Below are 19287 nucleotides of genomic sequence, written 5' to 3'. Positions count from 1 at the left end.
GGAATAAGGGACAAATACGGACTATTTTGTGCACTAAACAGCTGTTAAATGTTACTTTAACTTATAAGAAGAACTGACAAAACCTAAAAAAACAGGAACATTTTTTTAGTAAACAATCGGTATTACCAACTAATCTCTAAGTAATAATTGTGCTAATGTTTCTCTTTTTATAACGATTTTGTTTTGCTCTACAGGATATGTATTTCAAATACATCTGGAACAACTTCCTCCACATTCAAGTGGAGATCTGCACAGCCATGATTCTGGCTATGCCCCCCGCCCCCACTGACATCCAGCAGGACACCGAGCAGGACAATGCGAGGGAGAGCATCCTCATCAAACATGTAAGATTAGAATACCGGAGAAAAAGAGACTTTTACACTAGTTCTCAAATGTCTTCCTGTAATGTGATGTAATTTTTCAGGTCTGCACAAGCCTGTAATTCTAGGACTGAAGCCATACTGCAACAGTTGCTGCACTTTAACAAACTAAAGCTGTCTTTACAGACATGAAAAATACCAGAAACGGAGAAATTCAGATTCATTTTAACATTCACTGTAGACACAATGATTTCTTGTGCTGTAGTGTTATAATGCTGTTATTTCACGACCAAAGAAAGCTTATGGAGAACTGCATTATATTTATTGACAAAGGCAGAAGTAGTGACAGTTACCTTTATGTGACAGGTAAACGCTGCATCACATTTCCACAAGTGGTCTGGGTAATCTGGCACGATCTGTTTATTTCCTTGGTTGGGGCTGTACAATATACTGTACATACTAGACTATTACTTTCTGCTTCGAGAAAAACACTCGGGACCAAATACGGCAATAAGTGAAGGCTTGATACTTTAGTGTAATAGTGTATGTGTGTGTGTCAGTGCAGACACTGCAGCTGTATGCACTACATCATGGCCTACTGAATTGGTTGTATTTAATTTTCTTGTTTTCCTCCGCCAGCTGTTTCAAAAGTGCCAGTTTATACAGAGAATCGTAGATGCCTGGAGCTCCAATGAGAAAGAACAGTAAGTGTAATGTTCTGCTGTAAGTGGGAGCATCAGTAACTGTCAGGGTGCAACAGTCAGTACGTTTGTGGGTTCAGAGTAGTTAAGGGAGGGCTGCTTGGTGTAAGTGCACCCGTTACAAACAATAACTCAGAATTGAATGTTCCTGTAATTGTATTGATGTGGTTTTTTTGGTGCATTTTAGGGCAGAAGGTGGTCGACGACGAGGCTACATGGGTCACCTCACCAGAATAGCCAACTCTATAGTTCATAACTGTGACAAAGGCCCGAATGGACCTCAGATACAACAGCTCATCTCTGGTAAGAGCTAGCTGCTGTCTGTAGGGCTCATATCACTTACAGAGAAAGCAAATGAATGTTAATCACATTCATTTACTTTCTCTGTCATATGGCAGCTGATCTCTTCTTGCTCCTGAATCTCATTGTTTTCCCAGTTTGAGGACATTTGATGCCGCTGTTCTTCTTTGTCCTTGCTGCTAATTGCTACAGCTGCTTTTTAAATCTCCTGCGGTGGGTCGCACGCATAAACAAGTCAAAACGTCACACTCACCCTACCCATGGTCACATCTTTCCGACTTTACATTTGACACAGACCTCTTTATGGCGCTGTTACCACCTCCTGTCCCGGCTCAGAGGTGAGACTACTCTGTCCCCCTTTTCCACGATCGGACGTTAAATGCAGAACGGCGAGGCGACAAAACAGCGTGATATTCTTGCTTTGACCTGGCAGTGTAAATTTAGCGAACCATTCACTTGGAACTTGAGCTGATAAGAGTTTGGTGGTCAAAGGTCAAGGTCACTGTGACTCTGCATCTGTCTCACTCTCTTGAACGCAGTATCTGAAGATCACCTTGAGGTAGTTTCTTCAAATTTGGCACAAACATCTGCTTGGATTAAGTTTGAACTGAGTGAACAAAGGTCAAGGTCACAGTGACATCATAATGTTCTGCAAAAACACTCTTCTGGCCATTATTGAACATATCGCAGGAACAGAGGCAGACACATTTGGCCAGATACTGAATTGGTGACACAAATATTGGGTGTCCACCTTGAAACTGTGCTGATTATATAGATGTTAGAGATCTTCTGTGCTCCTGAGGGGAGTGTGTGTGTGTGTGCGTGTGCGTGTGCGTGTGCGTGTGTGTGTGTGTGTGTGTGTGTGTGCGTGTGGGTGTGGGTGTGTGAGAGAGAGAGAGAAACCTGACTGGTTTGTGTAGGCATACAACTGCATGGCGATAATTGTAGTTATAAAAATACAGTTTATGAAGATGGAATATTTGTGTGTGTGTGTGTGTGTGTGTGTGTGTGTGTGTGTGTGTGTGATACAGAGCTCCCAGCAGAGGACAGAGAGAAATGGGAGGCCTTTATTTCTGGGCAGCTGTCTGACACAAACAAGAGAAACACTGTTGACCTGGTGAGTAACCACATCATCAGTGATGTCAAACTTTAATTTCTATTTATTTCACTAACTATGTTAGATAACCAACACCATTATATGGACTGTTTTTATTGTGTTGTCGCTGTCGTCCAGCTATTTGGATTTGAAACAAAAAGGTCACTGAATCTAAAGTGCGGTATTTTCGGATTAATGTGAACACATGATGTGTCTGAACTTAGATAGTCGTGGAGTGCACAGTACATTTTCAGAAAAATTACACTAGAACACAGGACAAACAAATATCAAGACAGGTTTAATTTATTATGCAATGTTGCTACAAATATACATGTTCAGTTTTGTGGATTGATGCAGTCAAGAAACATTTTTCTTCTCCAAGGCCATCTCTCTTTGCTAAAATTCAATTTTCTTCAGGTGAACACGCACCACATCCATTCTTCCAGTGATGATGAGGTGGACTTTAAAGACAGTGGCTTTCACCAGGACTCCTCTCTACAACAAGTAAGACCTAAACACACATTCACACACAAATACACACATGCACTCAGAGCATGCCCATAGCCACACAGACCTCCGTTGTTGCAGTGCACCTACCTTTCCCCAAGTAAAGGTGCTGATAAAACACAATTTAGCAATGCCCAAAAGATTTGATACAAAAACCCAAACTTCTTGGTGGTGATGCAATCGACATCACTAAACAAAATCACCACTTGGAAATAAAGATGTGTTTTTCTGGAGTCCTTTTCATTGGTTGCTTGTTTAGGTGTAATGGGACATATGCAGTTCATATTCTCAAAAAATTGCCCTGAAACAGAAAACACTCCTCTCTTCCCACCAGAACCGTCAAATTACATCCATCTGGTGAAATTCCCCGAGTTCATAAGCTTTCTTTAACATCACAACATGTTTTGTGACTATGGGTCATGCACAGTAGCAGTCTTCAGGAACATCTTTCTATCATACTTTGAATTAATTGACCTAACTACTAATTTTATATAGGAAACTTTACAGCTACTTCAAACAGAATAAAACTGACAGATATTTTTTTAACTAATGTTAAAAGCATTTTGGCATCTGACTGTAAATGCATGTTTGTGCTTTTTTTTTTTTTTAGCTATTAACCTTTCTAGTTTACATGTAATACATTCTCTGTTTTTACAACTTAGCATTTGCTATTTTCTGTACTGCAAGTAATGACCAGCTTTGTGTAGAGCCAAGACTATATCATTATCGTTGGTCCTGGGTTTTGCCAGGCCTTTTCTGATTATCAGATGCAACAAATGACGTCCAATTTTATTGAGCAGTTCGGCTTCAATGACGAAGAGTTTGCTGATCAGGACGATGTTGTGGAGTGAGTACTCATCCTGCATGACTGGACTTGCTGTCTAAATATGACTGTGTAACACTGAAGGGACAGGACACTTGAGACATTACAAAGTTGGTGTGTGTTTGGGGGGTTTATTTATTCATATATTAATAGCAGCAATAGTTTTTTAATAGTACATTTACTGAAAAAGAAAAAGCTTTTTCACAAGTTATATTCTCTACCCCATTGTTATGATGTGTCAAAACACAAGACCATTGTGTTTAAATCATATTCCCAGCTCTTTTTGACATTAAACATTTTGATTAATAATTAATTATTAATAATTATTAATAATTAATTAATGTCATGAATGGATCAAATACCTCATACAAAAAAATATGAATGACAGTGATGTCTTTTGACTAAGCAAAAAGTCTTTGCAAAGTCATTGAAATTAATGCCATTACCTCCTTACTATCTTTCATTATAAAATTGCCATAGTAAATAGAAAATATGGCTTAAAGAGAATAAACCGTATCCAGCTTTTGTGTTTTTGTGTGCTGTCCCTTTCCATTTTCCTGAGGGAAAGCTGGTTTTGGGGGTTTAATCTTCTGCAAAGGTTGTGAGCTATGGGAGATGGCTGGTAGTTGATCAATTATTTAAAATGTCTGCTTCACTTTAAACGATTTTTGGGGTTGAAATAGAGTTGTTATCTTTATCTAGATCCTGGGTCAAGAATCATCAGACTCTGCAAAATGAAATGTGTCCTTTATAACCAAAAAAAAAAAAAAAGTACACCAATACCAATAGTTTAGCATCCATTGCTCAAGCCCTAATATTCATTATTGTATCTTTAATCTGTTTAAATGAGAGTTTTTCACTCATACAGCTGATCTCTCAAAGATGAAGGTGCATGTGTGTTTTTGTTAAGATGGGAAGTTGGTAGTTCCTATCATAATAAAATATTACTCAATAGTAATGACTAGTAATAACTGGCAGCAATAAAAGTCACCAGTAAAGATCCAAAAACAAACACAGCTAATGTACTACAGAACACACAAGAGCGTTTCTCTCCTCTGAGTGAAGAAAGAAGCAATCTGCCCTAATTGTGTCAGCAGCAATTGATACATAAACTGAGCATTAATGGTACCCAGCCTCAACAAGACAATATTGTTGCCCTGCAAGGCTAAAATGACAGATTAAACACAAAACAAAATTTCTATCCATCTTGAATTGTCTTTCTGTGTTATTCATGTTACTATTTAATGTTAATAGTGGAAAAAGCAAACATGTAGGTGTAACAAAATCAATGACAAAATTAGCTTAAATCTCTGATTTAACCATTGTGAGGTTGAGGTGTGTCATTTGCAGGACTGTTGTATTGGTGTACTCTGTAATGCTCCGTTGTAAGTCTGTCTGGTGGTCTTCCCGTCTGTGCAGTCACGATGCTGGAACATATCTGACTTAAAGGAGAGGACTTGACCTGGCCTGAAGGCCTGAACAAATTTACACAAGGCATCATCTGCTGTGCTTTAAAAATACATTGTACACAGGTCAGATAAGTTCCAGTTATCATGAATACACGTGATAAAGTTGAGAGTAATTTGGGATGCACTAACTGTAGTAAATCAGCGCTATTTTTTTTCTGTTCTCTAAACTTTGAGTAGACGGGAATAGCGACAGAGTGGTTAAATAGAGAAATCTCTGTGTGTGGGGTTTGTAGGCTGCTGATGGGAAGGGAGATTGTTGGGAAAATGTGTGGATAGGACTTAAAGTTTACTTCTACTCTCATTTGGTCTTGATCAGTGATTGTTATTCTTTTTATTTATTTATTCATTCATTCATTCATGTTTTTGACTGTAAAACTTGAAGCTACTGTAGCTATCTAGACCGCCTCCCTGAACATCCGACTGTGCTTACTCAGAGCAACAGTGTGACAGTTTGGATTAAAAAGAAAAAAAAACATTTTACCAGAGTCGAATGTAAAGTTCAATATTAATATAATTAAAGGCTCCCCAGCACTTAAATGTTTTTAGCCAAGTTCATCACAAAAAACTGAAAACCCTGGGAAACTGCTAGCAAATACAGTCAAATGTTAAAAAACACGCCCTCACACCTTTTTCATCAACAAATAGTTCCAACTGATCTTTAACCTACAGTGTTTGAAGATTTATGTAGAAGATTTACGTTTAAATGCCTTTGTTCACAAAGTGTGAACAAGCACTGCATTTCCTTACAGTCAAAATTATATTAAATTAAAAGTGTGCGTCTCATTTATAATTCAATTTTAAAAAAAATCCTAACGCATCATGGTGCGTCACTGCTGCGTGGCTGCTGACAGCTCTGATAGTCAAAGAGTTTCAGGCTTCTCAACAGGTTATTGTAATAATATAAGTGTAGGAAGCAGTCCTTATTCCAACACGTTATACAAGATTTCATGTATACATAAACGCTTGTGTTTAGCATTAACACAACGAACAGAATAACAGTAAGGCACGGTACAAAGTTCTAAAAACCTTGTGTTGTCTCAGAAAAATGACTGGGATAAACACTTTTTATTTCTCTGACTGGGAAAGTTATTAACCCTTCCTTCTACCATAGTAGTGCTAAATTACATAGTTCGCTAACACACAATGTATTTTGTCCACATGTATTCATGTTGAATACTGAATGTACATGTATCTGTGTTTTGTCGGCACGCGTAACGCACACTCTGTGAAATCAGATTTTCCCTTTTGGGGACATAGAAGTCTATTTTTTTATCCACATGAACGAGTAATTGAGAAAGTCATCAGCAGATTCATTGATATTGAAAACAGTCGCTAGTCGCTGCACACAGCTTCAGTGTGTGTGACAGGAGTTGTTGAAAGGTGTGTTTTTCACCTTTGACAGATTGCAGTTTCCCCCGCTTCTAGTCTTTGTGATGAGCTAGGCTAAACCTCGAGCTGATCTGACTTTAGGTAAGAAGGCAGACAATTCCCCCGAATGTTGCACTTTTCCCTTAAATGATTGATTTAGTATTTTAAATGTTAGGTACAGAAAGATAATTTGCTTTTTGGCTTCCTTGTAAATAAAAAAGGAGGAGGGGTATGATTCTTGCTTTCCTTAAACCAGTTTACAACACCAACCATGCATGTGTAAAACAAACGCAGCTATCACAAACCATGTTTCTTCATCACTGTCCATGAGTTGTAGTTATCCTGCATTATGAACATGAAGTGTTAGAGCTGTGTGTCAGAGCCTGTCTGCCTGTTTGTTGCCATATGTATGGATGCCTAACGACCCTAACTAAACTAAACTCTGTTCTCTTTAACATTGCAGTATTCCCTTTGATAGAATATCAGACATCAATTTTTCACTGAATACAAATGAAAGTGTAAGTACTTTGATTATTAATCTTGAAATCATACATAGTTAAAGTAAAATTAGCATGGAGCAAATGGAAATGTGTTATTTCATCAACATGGCTTGTCTTGTATTTCCTGATTTCACTGTTAATATTTGTTTAGCAGCAGATGCAACAAAGTGAGATAATATGAAAATCTCTTTAGATTTACAAATTTGTGGCACGTGTATGCTATAAACCTTGCTATAACCTGCATTTGAACCAAAAGCTTTCAGCAAAGCACAAAATGAGACCACAGCCTGATTTTATCAAACACTTGACCGCTGATTGCAACAGGGGCACTAATGTTAAACATAAGCATACATGGATATGCTGTAAGTTATTGCCAGTGAGATGGCTCTGTTTGAAGCCTGCTGTTAAAGCTGTTGTGCTAAGATACTGGAGGGTTACATCTTAATGTCTGCTTCTTGGCTGAGTGGCTTTTGTTCTGCAGGATCCAGCCTTAGTTTGTATGTGCATGTGCTGTAGATATGAACAGTGTTTTCTAAATATGCGGCCCATGTGTGTGTGTTTCCTCAGGCAAATATAGCTTTGTTTGAGGCACGCTGTAAGGAGAAAATCCAGCAGTTTGAAGATGCTGGTTCAGACGAGGAGGATATCTGGGATGAAAAAGATGTCACTTTTGCACCAGAGGCTCAGAGACGCCCCAGGTCAGCCAAAACACGCACAGACGTTTCTCTTTCTGTACTTAACAAAATGCATTCGCCCGCCCCAACACTTACTCTTACGCCGGGTTTCAGAGTACACGGCATGTTTGTCCATTCTGACGGTCCCTAAGTCAGATCAGGTGATTTGGAGTCAAAATTTTGACTTTAAAATCTACTACACTACACGTCTATGAACAACCATCGCTACTTGTCTTTCACAATGTGCGTGATGACCTCGGATAATTATTGTCCAACTTTCATTATCATTATTTCAGTCACTGTGGGTGTTTATGTCCCAGCCGAGCTGTTGTTGTAGTAAACAGTGCAAGTCACTGAATACTCCACAGGTTCCTGCAAATGTTTTATAATAAATTCAGTCAGCTTTGTAATTTCCGGTATGTTTTGTTCACCAAAAGCCTTCTCCATTAGGAGGAGTTAACTTTTTCTACTAGCTCTTTGCTAAAGGCAGTGCTTAGTGCCTGAGCTATTTCACACCAGAATTTTTCTGTTTTGACTCTGCTGGTCACAGTGAGGGCTATGATGTAGAGAGTCGTAGACGGCAAAGAAAAAAAAAAAAACATGCGATGTTACACTACATAGGATAAAACGATCTGTTGTTGCTTACAATACGCACTGTTGTTTACGACCCAAGTTGACATCGTCAGAAATCCGTCTTTCTCTACAATCGGGCTGATATCGTGTAGTCTGTACCAGGTATTACCTTAATCCAGATTAGGGCTGCAGCTAACAATTATTTTGATGATTGATTAATCGGTAAATTATTTTTTTTAGATTATTTGATTAACCGGATTTTGGAAAAAAAATAAATAAATACAAGCATTTTTTTTCTCCCATTACTTTGTTCAGAAACAGATTATCATTGAGAACTGTGCAAAAAGTGCATTAACAGGTGGTTCAATGAGCTGTCAAAATAACATAAAATTATAAATAACCACACAATCAAATATGAAACAATCCAAAAACTAAATGTTGACAGCTTTTGCAACACACCGTTTCGTTCCCTTACTTTAAAACTGAACTTACATTGATTTTGGTTGATACTTACCTGCCGTTCAGCTCTTCTCACTTTCGCTTTCGTTTTAGATGCTGCATTATAACCGTGGTGCTCGCGTGCCGTGTCACTTTTGCATGTTTTGCAGCTAACACACTCCCTTGTTTTGCATAACGTCGAGTGCTCCCAAACTTTTGAAGTTTTGGTACAAAACGTTTTTTCTGCCTCCGTGATGCCTCTTCAAAACACCAGCTTCTACCGTCTGCATGTGACATAAACAGTCCCGGGACACACCGAGTGACGTAATAATCACGCGACACAACAAATCGATAATTTTATTCGTTGCCAACACATTTAATAATCGATTAGATCAATCCGTTGTTGCAGCCCAAATCCAGATGTCTCCGTGGTTCTGCATTTATTTCGCTCCCCAGTATAAAAGAGGATGAACTTGGATGCAGATTGATAATAACTCTTGATCTGCGTGTCTCTCTCAGGAGTTCAGGTAGCACGGACAGCGAGGAGAGCACAGACTCAGAGGAGGAGGACGTGAAGAGAGACCCCTTTGAAGCTTCAAACCCCAGCACCGATGACAGAATGGAGGTTGACACAGGTTGGTTTACCCAAGACTACTACATATGAACCGTAAGGACAGAACAAAACAAATGAACCCAAGTAAGAAAACTTCAGCCCTGACATGGTTTAAGATTTTAGCCCAGTTAGGATTGCTCATGATGAGGTTTATTTTCAGTTCAGATTTTTGCATTTTTTTTGTCGTTGTTTTTTTGACTAATTTCTCGTACTTGTTATTATTATCATTTTCAGGGCCTGTGTGGACGGCCAACTTTGATGACATCCCCATGGACACAGGTACGTCCACAGCTCCAGCCTCCAACCCCAACACCCCTGCTGCCTCCTCTTCTTTGTCCACCTCCCCCTCTTCCACAGAAGATCTCCCCGAGGCAGCATGGAGCTCCACTCCTCCTGCCACCTCCAACTCTGAAACAGGGTGGGCTGATTTCTCCAACTTCACCCCCGTCAGGTACGACATCCTAACACTGTGGTTCACTGTCTGACGGTGCTGCGGCTACAGAAGAACGTTTTGTGCTTTGGGCTGCCATCGTCTGTGAATCTGAAAGAGTCCTTCATAAATAGAATTTGGTCTCTTTCAGCCCCAAAGACCCTCTGAGGTGCAACTCTCCTGTTGCTATGGAAACCAGCATAGAGACAATGGACCCTCTGGGGGTCAATGCACCCATGCAGCCTGAAGGTGAGTGTGCACATGCGTGTTCATATTGACAGAGATCGAAACTTCTGTACATCCATGTGATCTTCTCACCGGGACCCTTTTTTCCATTATCACTTGTGGCTGCGCTGAGTCAAACTTTGCTGCACCAATTTTCATTTCCATTATCAATTCAGACACGCCAAATGCACTAGAGATAGACCTACTCCAGAATAGGTACAAAGGTATGTCCAACTGCCTCTAAGCAGGTAGTGGTGATGTCTCGCTAACTGCAGCCAACCCCTGATGATCCCCCTTCTCTCCCTAAAATAAGCATGTCCTCCACCTCACAGAGGGATTGTGGGAGATGTGGGACTCCACTCACCTCTGTCTGTGCAGGAGAATAGAGAGAGATAATGGCATTTTTTAAAAGTCTCCGTGCATTCAGCTCTCAATACTTTTTAGGGTTCTCATGGTCATGAAAAACCTAGAAAAGTCATGAAATTTCACAGTTACATTTTACATGCCTGGAAAAGTCATAGAATTAGAACAAAAATATTAAAATTTTTGGAAAAGTCATGGAATTTGATGTGTGATTAATTGTTTTTACAATTATCTTTCGGCAATATAATTTATTTCTTAACAAGTTGCTCATTGCTTTTTCCATGTCTTAAAAGCGATCAAACCAGTTTGTGCAGCCATCAAAACACCCATGTAAGGTGTCTGAAACCTGGATTAACATTGATTTTCTTGTGCTGTGTTCAAAGGATTAAAAATCATTGAAAGTTTTGGGAAAGTCATGGAATTTTGTTTTGTGTTATGAAATAGTTACAGTAATCTTCTGTGGATAATCTTCCATGTAATGTAGCATAATGGAAAATTTATTTTCTGAAGCTGTCGATGTATTAAACCTCTGATGCGCGTCAATGCGTATTATGTATCATGTATTATGTTTACTGTAACTTACATTTCGCTATTTTCCCCGTGCATCCCGTCTCTCCCTTCACGTATGCCAGCCAGCTGAAATTAAGTTTGAAAAATGTCGGGGCAAGTTAAAACATTGCAATGTGTCCTTGAAAAGTTATTTGAATTTAGTCCATTGAAATGTGTGGAAACCCTGTATGTAACTCAAACTCACGTGAGCGAGGACTGATCATACCTCCTGACACGGTGGCTGTGAGCTGTTTTTGTGTTGATACAACTTAAATGACCAAGAACGTATCTGACAACCCATTTTTTTGTTGTTGTTTTTTAATTGACCCCCCTCCCAGATTGTGATGGCTGGTTGGGCACCAATGTGGCTTCTCCCTCCTCCACCTCACCAAAGGATTGTGGGAGATCTAAAGCGGAGGAGGAAACAGCTTCTTGTGAGCAGCGCAGCATCACGGAGACGGTTATCAATGGATCCATGAAAGAAACAGTCAGCCTCACTGTTGACGCCAAGACCGAGACCGCCGTCTTCAAGAGGTTCGACAAACACATCCACACAAAAATCATGACGTAGCTCTCTGTGCTTAATGACTGAATGTCGTGTCAGGTGGTTTCAGAGCTAAAGTTGCGGTCCTGGCGTCCTACTCTCTTACATTATGGCGTCTTTACCAGAATGGCTGATCAAAAAGTTTTCCAGGACTCTAGACTAGGCTTGTCTTGTTTCATAGCCGTATCGCCAACACTCTGGACCTGATAGAAAATTCCCTGTGATCGGGCCAGTCTCCTCCGATTTGAGGTGGTTACATGAATCATTTTTATTCTGATTATTAGTGAAATATTAGGGTCTGTAAACACGCCCTTTGTCTAATTATATGTGGTGGTTATATCTCACATAACGCAATGGCACAAAAAGAACAAACGCAAACCTTTATGGTAGTACTCTACTCTAATTATATATTTAGACTTTAAAAATGATATTATGAGTATGAAACATCCTCTGCACAGTACAAAACTCTAAATGTTTGTGTATGGCTAAATACAGATGCTAGAAAAGAGGGTTATTTGCAGCAGTGGTTTGAAAAGTTTCAGTGAACCTTCTAATACTTTTTTCACTGTGAAAACGAGACGACTGAAATAACTGACATAAATTCAGCTGACTGTGGCCCCCAGTCTTCACAAATTACTGAGCTACAAACTTTATACGGCCACCTTTCGGTCACGTTTGACCCTTGACTTTCAACAATGCCTCCATAGTGAAAAACATGCCTTTCTTAAATCCACAGGTTCAAAAGTTGGTTGTCCTCTGTCCTTCTGTCCCCTTGTTGATGCTGCATTATATTGTCTGTCTGTCTGAGTAAATAACAACTGTCTGATGAACTGAGCGACACTTACAACCTGAGCTTCCCCTCCTCTCTCTCTTGCTGTGCGTTGTGGGTGTGGTCTTCTTCAGAGTTTTGAAATCTTATCGGTATGTACAGCCAATCAGAGATCAGCCTGCAGCCGTGATGTAGTCTTGTTGTCACGTCAACCACCAACTTTTCTTTCCCAATTTTGATCTTCTTCTTTGGTTTCAGCTCCTTGTTTGTTTATTTCATTATCTCCATTCTGCATGTGTTTCTACCGAAAGTGTTGTCCAAGTGCAGTTTTTAGTTGATTTCAATCGCAAATGGCTATAATCTGACCAGGCCAATTTAGGAACAAATTATTCAGTGAAATGACACATGAAACAACCGTTTCAACAGTTTCCTGAAGTTGCTTCAACTTCTTCAAAACTGGATTGTTATTGGTAACAAACAGCTTTATAAATATTTCTGTTTATATATTTAATTTATTTTGGTCTGCCTCCTAATTGACTTTGGCTCTCAGCCACTATCTCTCAATCTTATGATTGTGAGCTGTTAAAATGCAAATGCTAAATTTGAATGTGTAACTGCTTAATTATTTGCAACGTGCAAACAGTGTCGATACTGTGACACATGGGTGTGAACCTGGAAATAAAACAAACTGCTTAATGAAATCAGGAGTGTCTCAAACACCAGTTTAAGAAAAACAAAAGTTCTTCAGGCTCTCGCTAAACACATTTGTGACCTCAAAATGAATTTTAGTGATAATTGTCAAATAGGTTTTGACCTCACATCTGCATAGTAGTTAATATGAATAATGACAAACATTTTTCTGCTTTCCTCTGGCATTTATAACAACAGTTCTTCACAGCCACGGGAACAGTAAATACACAAACTTTGGTCTCTTATGTACGTCCACTTGAATGAGACAGTACTTATAATTATAGTAACAAAAATCTTAAAATAAGAAAGATGGATGCATTTTTACTTTTCCTACTCGTATCAAATCAAAAACGGTAAGGCTCTGTGTTGATAGAAAAATGCTGTTAAATAACTGTAATTGTAAAAAAAAAAAAAAAAACTAATATTTTTTTTTAGTCAAAAATGTACCATGTCAATAACCTGATGTACATTTATTTAATTTTGGCTGCATTTGTTTCTACAAATAAGTCAGTTCTGTCTGGTGCACAAATTGTGATAAAGACTTTGATAATGACCTTAAACATATTTTTTTGGCTTTTATCAGTTATTATTTATCAGGTATTGGCTGACACATGAGCCGATGCTGATCTGTTTCTGTGGACGCTAAATAGACAATCCCGGGGCCGAGGTGTTACAATTTACTTCTGACTCCTCGTCTTTTATTTTAGGAGTAAAAGCCAAATAATGCAGGAACCAAAAGGTTTTTATATCAGCTATTAAATGTTGAACTGTAATCATTTTCTTCTAGTTTCATAAAGTTTCATTATGTGTGGTTGTGTTTCTTTGTAAACTAAGAAGAATTAAAGATGTATAAGTTTTTTGTTAGTACTCAAAACTACTTAAACCCTTGAAACTTGAGCAAATTTGTTTGATTTATTTTAAAAACATTGGGAGAAGGCAACAAGCAACCTAACAAGATATGGCCCAAGAAATTCCCCCAAAAATTACAAGAAAATTACCTGGGGGAAAAAAAATAATAATAATATTTAAAAAAAAACACACACAAAAAAACAACCAATGAAGCCCAATAGCTCACCTGGTAGAACGGGCGTCCCATGTTCAAAGGCTGTGTCCTTGCCACAGCAGCTGTGGGTTCGATTCCATCCGCGGCCCTTTGCTGCATGTCATCCTCTCTTTCTCACGCTTTCTGTCCTATCAAATAAAGGAAAAATGCCCCCAAAATAATCTTTAAAAAAAAGAAAAGAAAATCACATAAAAAATGCTGGAAATTAAACTATATTATTTTGTTTTTTCTGTAATATAATTTTAAAAATACAATTTTTCTAAATATTGTTTTTTAATTTTATTTATTTATTTTTTTATAAAACTTAAGGTAATTTTCTTGTCACCCTTTTCTAATTTCTTGCAATTTATGGAAGATTTCTTGCCAAGTTCATCGATGCCTTTTTTCCATATGTTTTCAAAAGAGATCCAACTAGTTTGTCTACGTTTCAAATAGTCAAATAGCTTGTGAAAGGCGTCTGAACGCAGCACAAGAAAACTGCAGATCCAGGTTTCCAAGGGTTAAATCGAGCATGAAGAAAGTGCTGTGAATGGTAATGATAAAAAATGAAAATGCTTCGCAAACGTAACGACTAGAGATAGTTAATCAGGCTCATATTCTTCTAGCATGACGGCTCGTTCGGTGAAATTACAGAGTGCTGACTAATCGTCACGTAGCGACTCCGATCTGACATTATATGTGGATGTTTGTGGGTGTTTTGCTTTGATTGAGGCCTCATCAAGATTATTGGTGGTTCTCTGAGACAAAGCAAGACTGACGGCTGGCAATTTTGGTCTAATCAGTGTCCAAAATCAGTTGGTAGGCCCGCCTACTATTCGCTGGCTCTGTAACTCCAAATAAACAGAGTATCGTAGCCAAAATATCAAAACAGTTGACTTTCTCCATTTGCTGTACATTTTGATGCTTTTCCTACATACTGCTCACAGTTCCCCATCTCAGCACCTTCATCCTTTGTTTTACCGTGTGCTCCGTCCGTCACTTCAGCATGCATCACTGTTCACATCCCACCGTGCTCTGTGTGTCTCTGTGGGGAAGGTGGTTGGTTTGAATCACCTCACATGGTATTGATGTACATTTGTGTGTTTGTGTGTGTATACCTGTGTGTTCCAGTGATGAAGAGAAGAGTGCTTCTTCAGAGAAATACTCAGTAGCGGAGTGTGTGGATTTGGAGAGAACAGGCGTCAACAGCTCAGCCGCAGCCTGCTGTCCCAAAGCAGGGTCAGACAACACACACTCACACTCACACACACACACACACACACACACACACACACACACACACACACTGAAAAAATACAGCACAGCTCATTCAGAAATGTTCAGTTATTAGGCGCGTTTCCATACCAGGTTAAGCGATATTTTCTGTGATGTTATTGCGGTTCGGGGCTCCCTCTTTGGTTAACTGTTTTCTCTCCTCTCCTGTGTCTCTGTGAGCAGTGAGAAGTGTCGGCCCACCGTGGAGCTTCCCAATGGTCCTCTGGAGGAGATGTCAGCCGTAGAGGAGGCCAAGTAAGTCTGACTGTCCTGATGCATATGAGCCCCTATTTAACGATTTTAGCTCATGGTCTAAAATGTGTTGCACAAGTGCATTTAGTGCACGTCCAACTGCTTTTGCCAGTTGAACAGCGCATAATTTGGGCACAAAGCAAGGTGTAAGGAGCAAAGGGGTTGTATAAAATCCCTTAATTAATCATATGCATGACATCGGCATAACACAAATTCAACCAATCAGTGTCCTTTATCATGACTTTAAAAGCCCTGCGCATCTGCAGCTGGAGCACTGTCGTTTACATGGAGGATTCTTCGTATTGGAGAAGTGAGCGAGTAACACTGAGTGATGCGGTTAGAGCAGTGATGCAGTGTTTCCCACGAATAACCAAGACTATGGTGGGCTGCCACAGTCTAATCTGTCCCGCCAGAGTCTCAGTGGAGCTGGACTGTTAATTAGGAGCGGTATTAAAACACTGTTGGGTTTTTTATAGCGCAGTAGAGGCAGAGATGCGCAGCAGAACGTCAGGCGCATTAAAAGTGAAACTAAACCGTTCATTCTACAGGGCTTTAAACTCTCTTTTACTTCCAAAAATCTGCAAATATCTTCTCTCATCCATCGATTTGATCAGCTATGAACGTATCAACCGATCAATTATCCACCCCACGAGTGACGTTCGGCTGCGAAGAAGATAAAAAGGAGTCCGCCTGCTGCGCTGCATTCACAGACCTGCAAAACACGTCGGATATTAAAGTGAGACCAGAGAATTCCCAAAAAAACTGACGTGCACGCTCTCCGTAGCCCAGAAAATGATTTTCGAGACAGCCCTACTATCGTGCACCGTTGGCCTTCCTCAACTCTTGTTAGCTCTTTTTTTGCAGTTGATTATGCATTTTGAATCGACAGCGGTAATTTGGAGCCCATCAGTGAATTAAATCACTCTGTTCAGCGCACAAGGACCACCTGATTTTACAGATCTGTGTGTGAAGAAGATCACAGAATATATTTCATTTTATAGTTTTTCAAAAATAATATTCTAATTAAACTTAAGTTTTAGGTCATTTTCTTGACTTTTCTCATTTCTTGCAATGTCTTGCACAGTTTGCCCTCTGAGGCAAACCATGTTTTGTAATATTGGGCTTTATAAAGTTGACTTGAAGCGTCTCTTTCAAAGACGTGGATGTAAACTGTAAGTGCAACTTGACTGGTGCACAGAGGTATACAACAGTGTGGCGGTATATCTAGTTACTTCCGTCTTTAAATGGACCCACATGTCTGTCTTTGCATTTCCTCTCAGACTGGACCAGAGTGCCGTGTCCTCAGAGCCAGCCGTCAACGGGCCAGCATGAGGGTCTCCTAACGCCAGCCGATGTCCAGCCTGTTCTGCCACGCAGAGCCCTCCTCCTGACCAGCGAGCAGAGGCTACTGCTCAGAGCTGTACCAATCACACGCCCCCACCAGGACCAGCAATACTCCCATTGGCTCATCACAGACAGACAGACAGACAGACAGACAGACAGACAGGTGTACAGACACAGGATGAACTGACAAGCAAAATGAGAGACATACTCAAATGGATACAGAATAATTTTTTTCTGCATTTGTTTATATACTATTGTTCTTATGAGGTGATGTGCGACTGATATCTTGCCACTCAAAATTAAATAGTAATGTTGCTATAGTTAAAGAAATGATTGTATGAATAAAATATTTTATAAAAAGAAAAATGTATACAGAAACATAAGATGAATTACCACAGAACAGAAACAGGAATAGCTGATCGGTGACTCGCTGTTAAGAGCTGGCTGGATGTGTTATCCTGCATACTTAATACAGCAGTTGCTCTATTTAAAATTCTCACCCACCATTGGTCTGTGTCTCTGAGCAGAGCTGCTCCTACGAATTGAAACACATTTTAAAAAACAACACACTTAAAGTTTTATTTTGCTGCAGGTATTTGTAAATGTTTTTTTTCTCTTGTATTCTTCTGCATTGAGTAAGATTTGACAAGCTTTTTTGGTATATTTTTTTTATTTATTATGGAAGTGAGATGATGGTTATGTTTTGTTACTAAAGAGCCATACCAACACCCCCTTCTCCCCTTTTAGCAGGCTGCATTCATGCTAACTGGGTTCCTACCTCGCAGCAAGAAGGCTCAACAGGAGAGATGCAGTATGTCGTCACCACAGCCTAAACTGGGAGCTGTAAATGCATTTTGAGCTTGTGTTTTTAGTCCAACTAAACTTCTGTAGAACCACAGTCCTCTCTTGACCCAAAACTCTTCTTTTATTTTTTTTTCTGAAGTGCTTTCCAGACCGGTGGTTCTCAGCGCTCTTTAGATCATGCTCACATTTAGCAAGTTGCAGATTGAAGATGCGTCTGTGCAGTGTGCAGACCTGTGCTTTTAGGTAGCGTCAGCATTATGCAGAGCTTTGTAGGGGAGAGACAGACTGCACACAGGAACATGAAATAATTGGAAAAAACACCACTCACCCGGGAATTTGGACTTAGACTGATGCGCTGCATCTGAGTCGTTATCAAAAGTGAAAAAAGCACATTCGCACAATTAAATCTGTGAAAAAAACATGATTTTTTGAATGTGCAGATGTGCTGTTTTTCACTGTTGAAAACTTCTGAAAGATTTGTCAGCGCTCAGCCTCACGCAGCTGGCTGGGATTCATTTACTTTTTAAGAGTTTGTACCTAAAGAAATGCTTTACCTGCAAAAGGACCATTTGTATATCAGATACTCACCTTGTGTTACCTTGAATTCATGAAGAAAACCTTGGGGTTTTTGCATGCCTACACATTGAAAAGAGAATCCATGATTTTAAGCAAAAGGGGACCACACACACAACAAAACTATATTACAGTATTTCGTATAGACAAAGAGAGTTCACACTCTCTGCAGTGTAATCCAAGTCTCATTTTTCCAGATGCTCGTTCTTTAAAACATGCATGTCTGATAAAGATTCAAGTTTCAGTTTGTCATTTTTCTTATTTATCTGCATACATTAAAAAGACAAAATGCCATTCTTTCAGCCTACAGCAGTGCAACAAAAAAGAACAAAATATAAGTGTTAAAATACCCGTGTATATGTAGAAACTTCATGTTTAAAACAACTGAACTAAAACTAGATGTAAAATTTAAGTTAGGAATAATAAACGGTACAAAAGCAGCATACATTTCAGCACAGACATGTCAGTATTTAACACATTTTAAGTGCTCCGTACTACACGGGTCCATTTTATGCAATGTTTCATTGACAGTAGAGAGCACAATTTATATATAAACTGAAATAATAATCCTGACTGCCTGTGAAAAGAAGCTGTTCAGCTTTTGCGGGATTTGGCAGAGATGCTCCGGTTCCCTTTTTTCGATGGCAAGAGGGAAAACAGTTTGTGTGAGGGGCGTTGAGGGTCCTGGATGATGCTGGAGGTTCTGGTGATATATTTCCAATAAGAAGGGTTTTCGTAAAAGTGCATGTGTGTGAGCATGTGGCTGGATAAATGAGACTTGAGATACACTGCACGAGTCGTGTGAGCGTTTGTAAACATGTTTTAACCCTCTGAAACGTAGATTGACATGTTTCGTGTGCCGCGTTCAGACATCTTTCACATATTTAAACTCAAGTATTTAAACCTTTGAACCTTGAGCCAATTTTCTCAGGTTTCAAACAGTTAATATAGTTTTGCTGTTGCTGAAGTTAGACCCCACTGACTTCACTTCATGAAGAACCTTTTTTTTATTCTCCATTCACCGTGAAGGCGTGCAAACACAAGT

At 39.4% G+C, this 19287-nt stretch overlaps 1 protein-coding gene across 6 annotated transcripts in view; it reads left to right on the top strand.

Moving 5' to 3' along the window:
* Window positions 1–18524, top strand: part of ppp6r3 (protein phosphatase 6, regulatory subunit 3) — a 30060-nt gene extending 11536 nt beyond the window's left edge. The window contains exons 11-27 of one of the 6 annotated variants that reach the window (XM_088079796.1): window positions 195–344; window positions 960–1024; window positions 1209–1324; window positions 2353–2438; window positions 2835–2921; window positions 3674–3771; window positions 7048–7102; window positions 7652–7782; window positions 9289–9404; window positions 9617–9661; window positions 9740–9833; window positions 9964–10061; window positions 11288–11483; window positions 12397–12414; window positions 15126–15233; window positions 15453–15524; window positions 16802–18524. In XM_088079796.1, the coding sequence (XP_087935922.1) occupies window positions 195–344; window positions 960–1024; window positions 1209–1324; window positions 2353–2438; window positions 2835–2921; window positions 3674–3771; window positions 7048–7102; window positions 7652–7782; window positions 9289–9404; window positions 9617–9661; window positions 9740–9833; window positions 9964–10061; window positions 11288–11483; window positions 12397–12414; window positions 15126–15233; window positions 15453–15524; window positions 16802–16853 (1587 nt within the window). In that variant the 3' untranslated portion in view covers window positions 16854–18524. Of the gene's footprint in view, window positions 1–194; window positions 345–959; window positions 1025–1208; window positions 1325–2352; window positions 2439–2834; window positions 2922–3673; window positions 3772–7047; window positions 7103–7651; window positions 7783–9288; window positions 9405–9616; window positions 9834–9963; window positions 10062–11287; window positions 11484–12396; window positions 12415–15125; window positions 15234–15452; window positions 15525–16801 lie in introns of all 6 variants that reach the window. The other 5 variants (XM_088079795.1, XM_088079794.1, XM_088079793.1 and 2 more) reach the window with 5 other exon arrangements.
* Window positions 18525–19287: the final 763 nt, after the last annotated feature.

The sequence above is a fragment of the Plectropomus leopardus genome, chromosome 7 (assembly GCF_026936395.1).
Source record: "Plectropomus leopardus strain MGB_pleo_1.0 chromosome 7, ASM2693639v1, whole genome shotgun sequence".
In the NCBI taxonomy this organism is placed as follows: Eukaryota; Metazoa; Chordata; class Actinopteri; order Perciformes; family Serranidae; genus Plectropomus; species Plectropomus leopardus.
The sequence above is the reverse complement of the archived record's forward strand: the minus strand, read 5'-3'. Positions and strand labels throughout refer to the sequence as shown.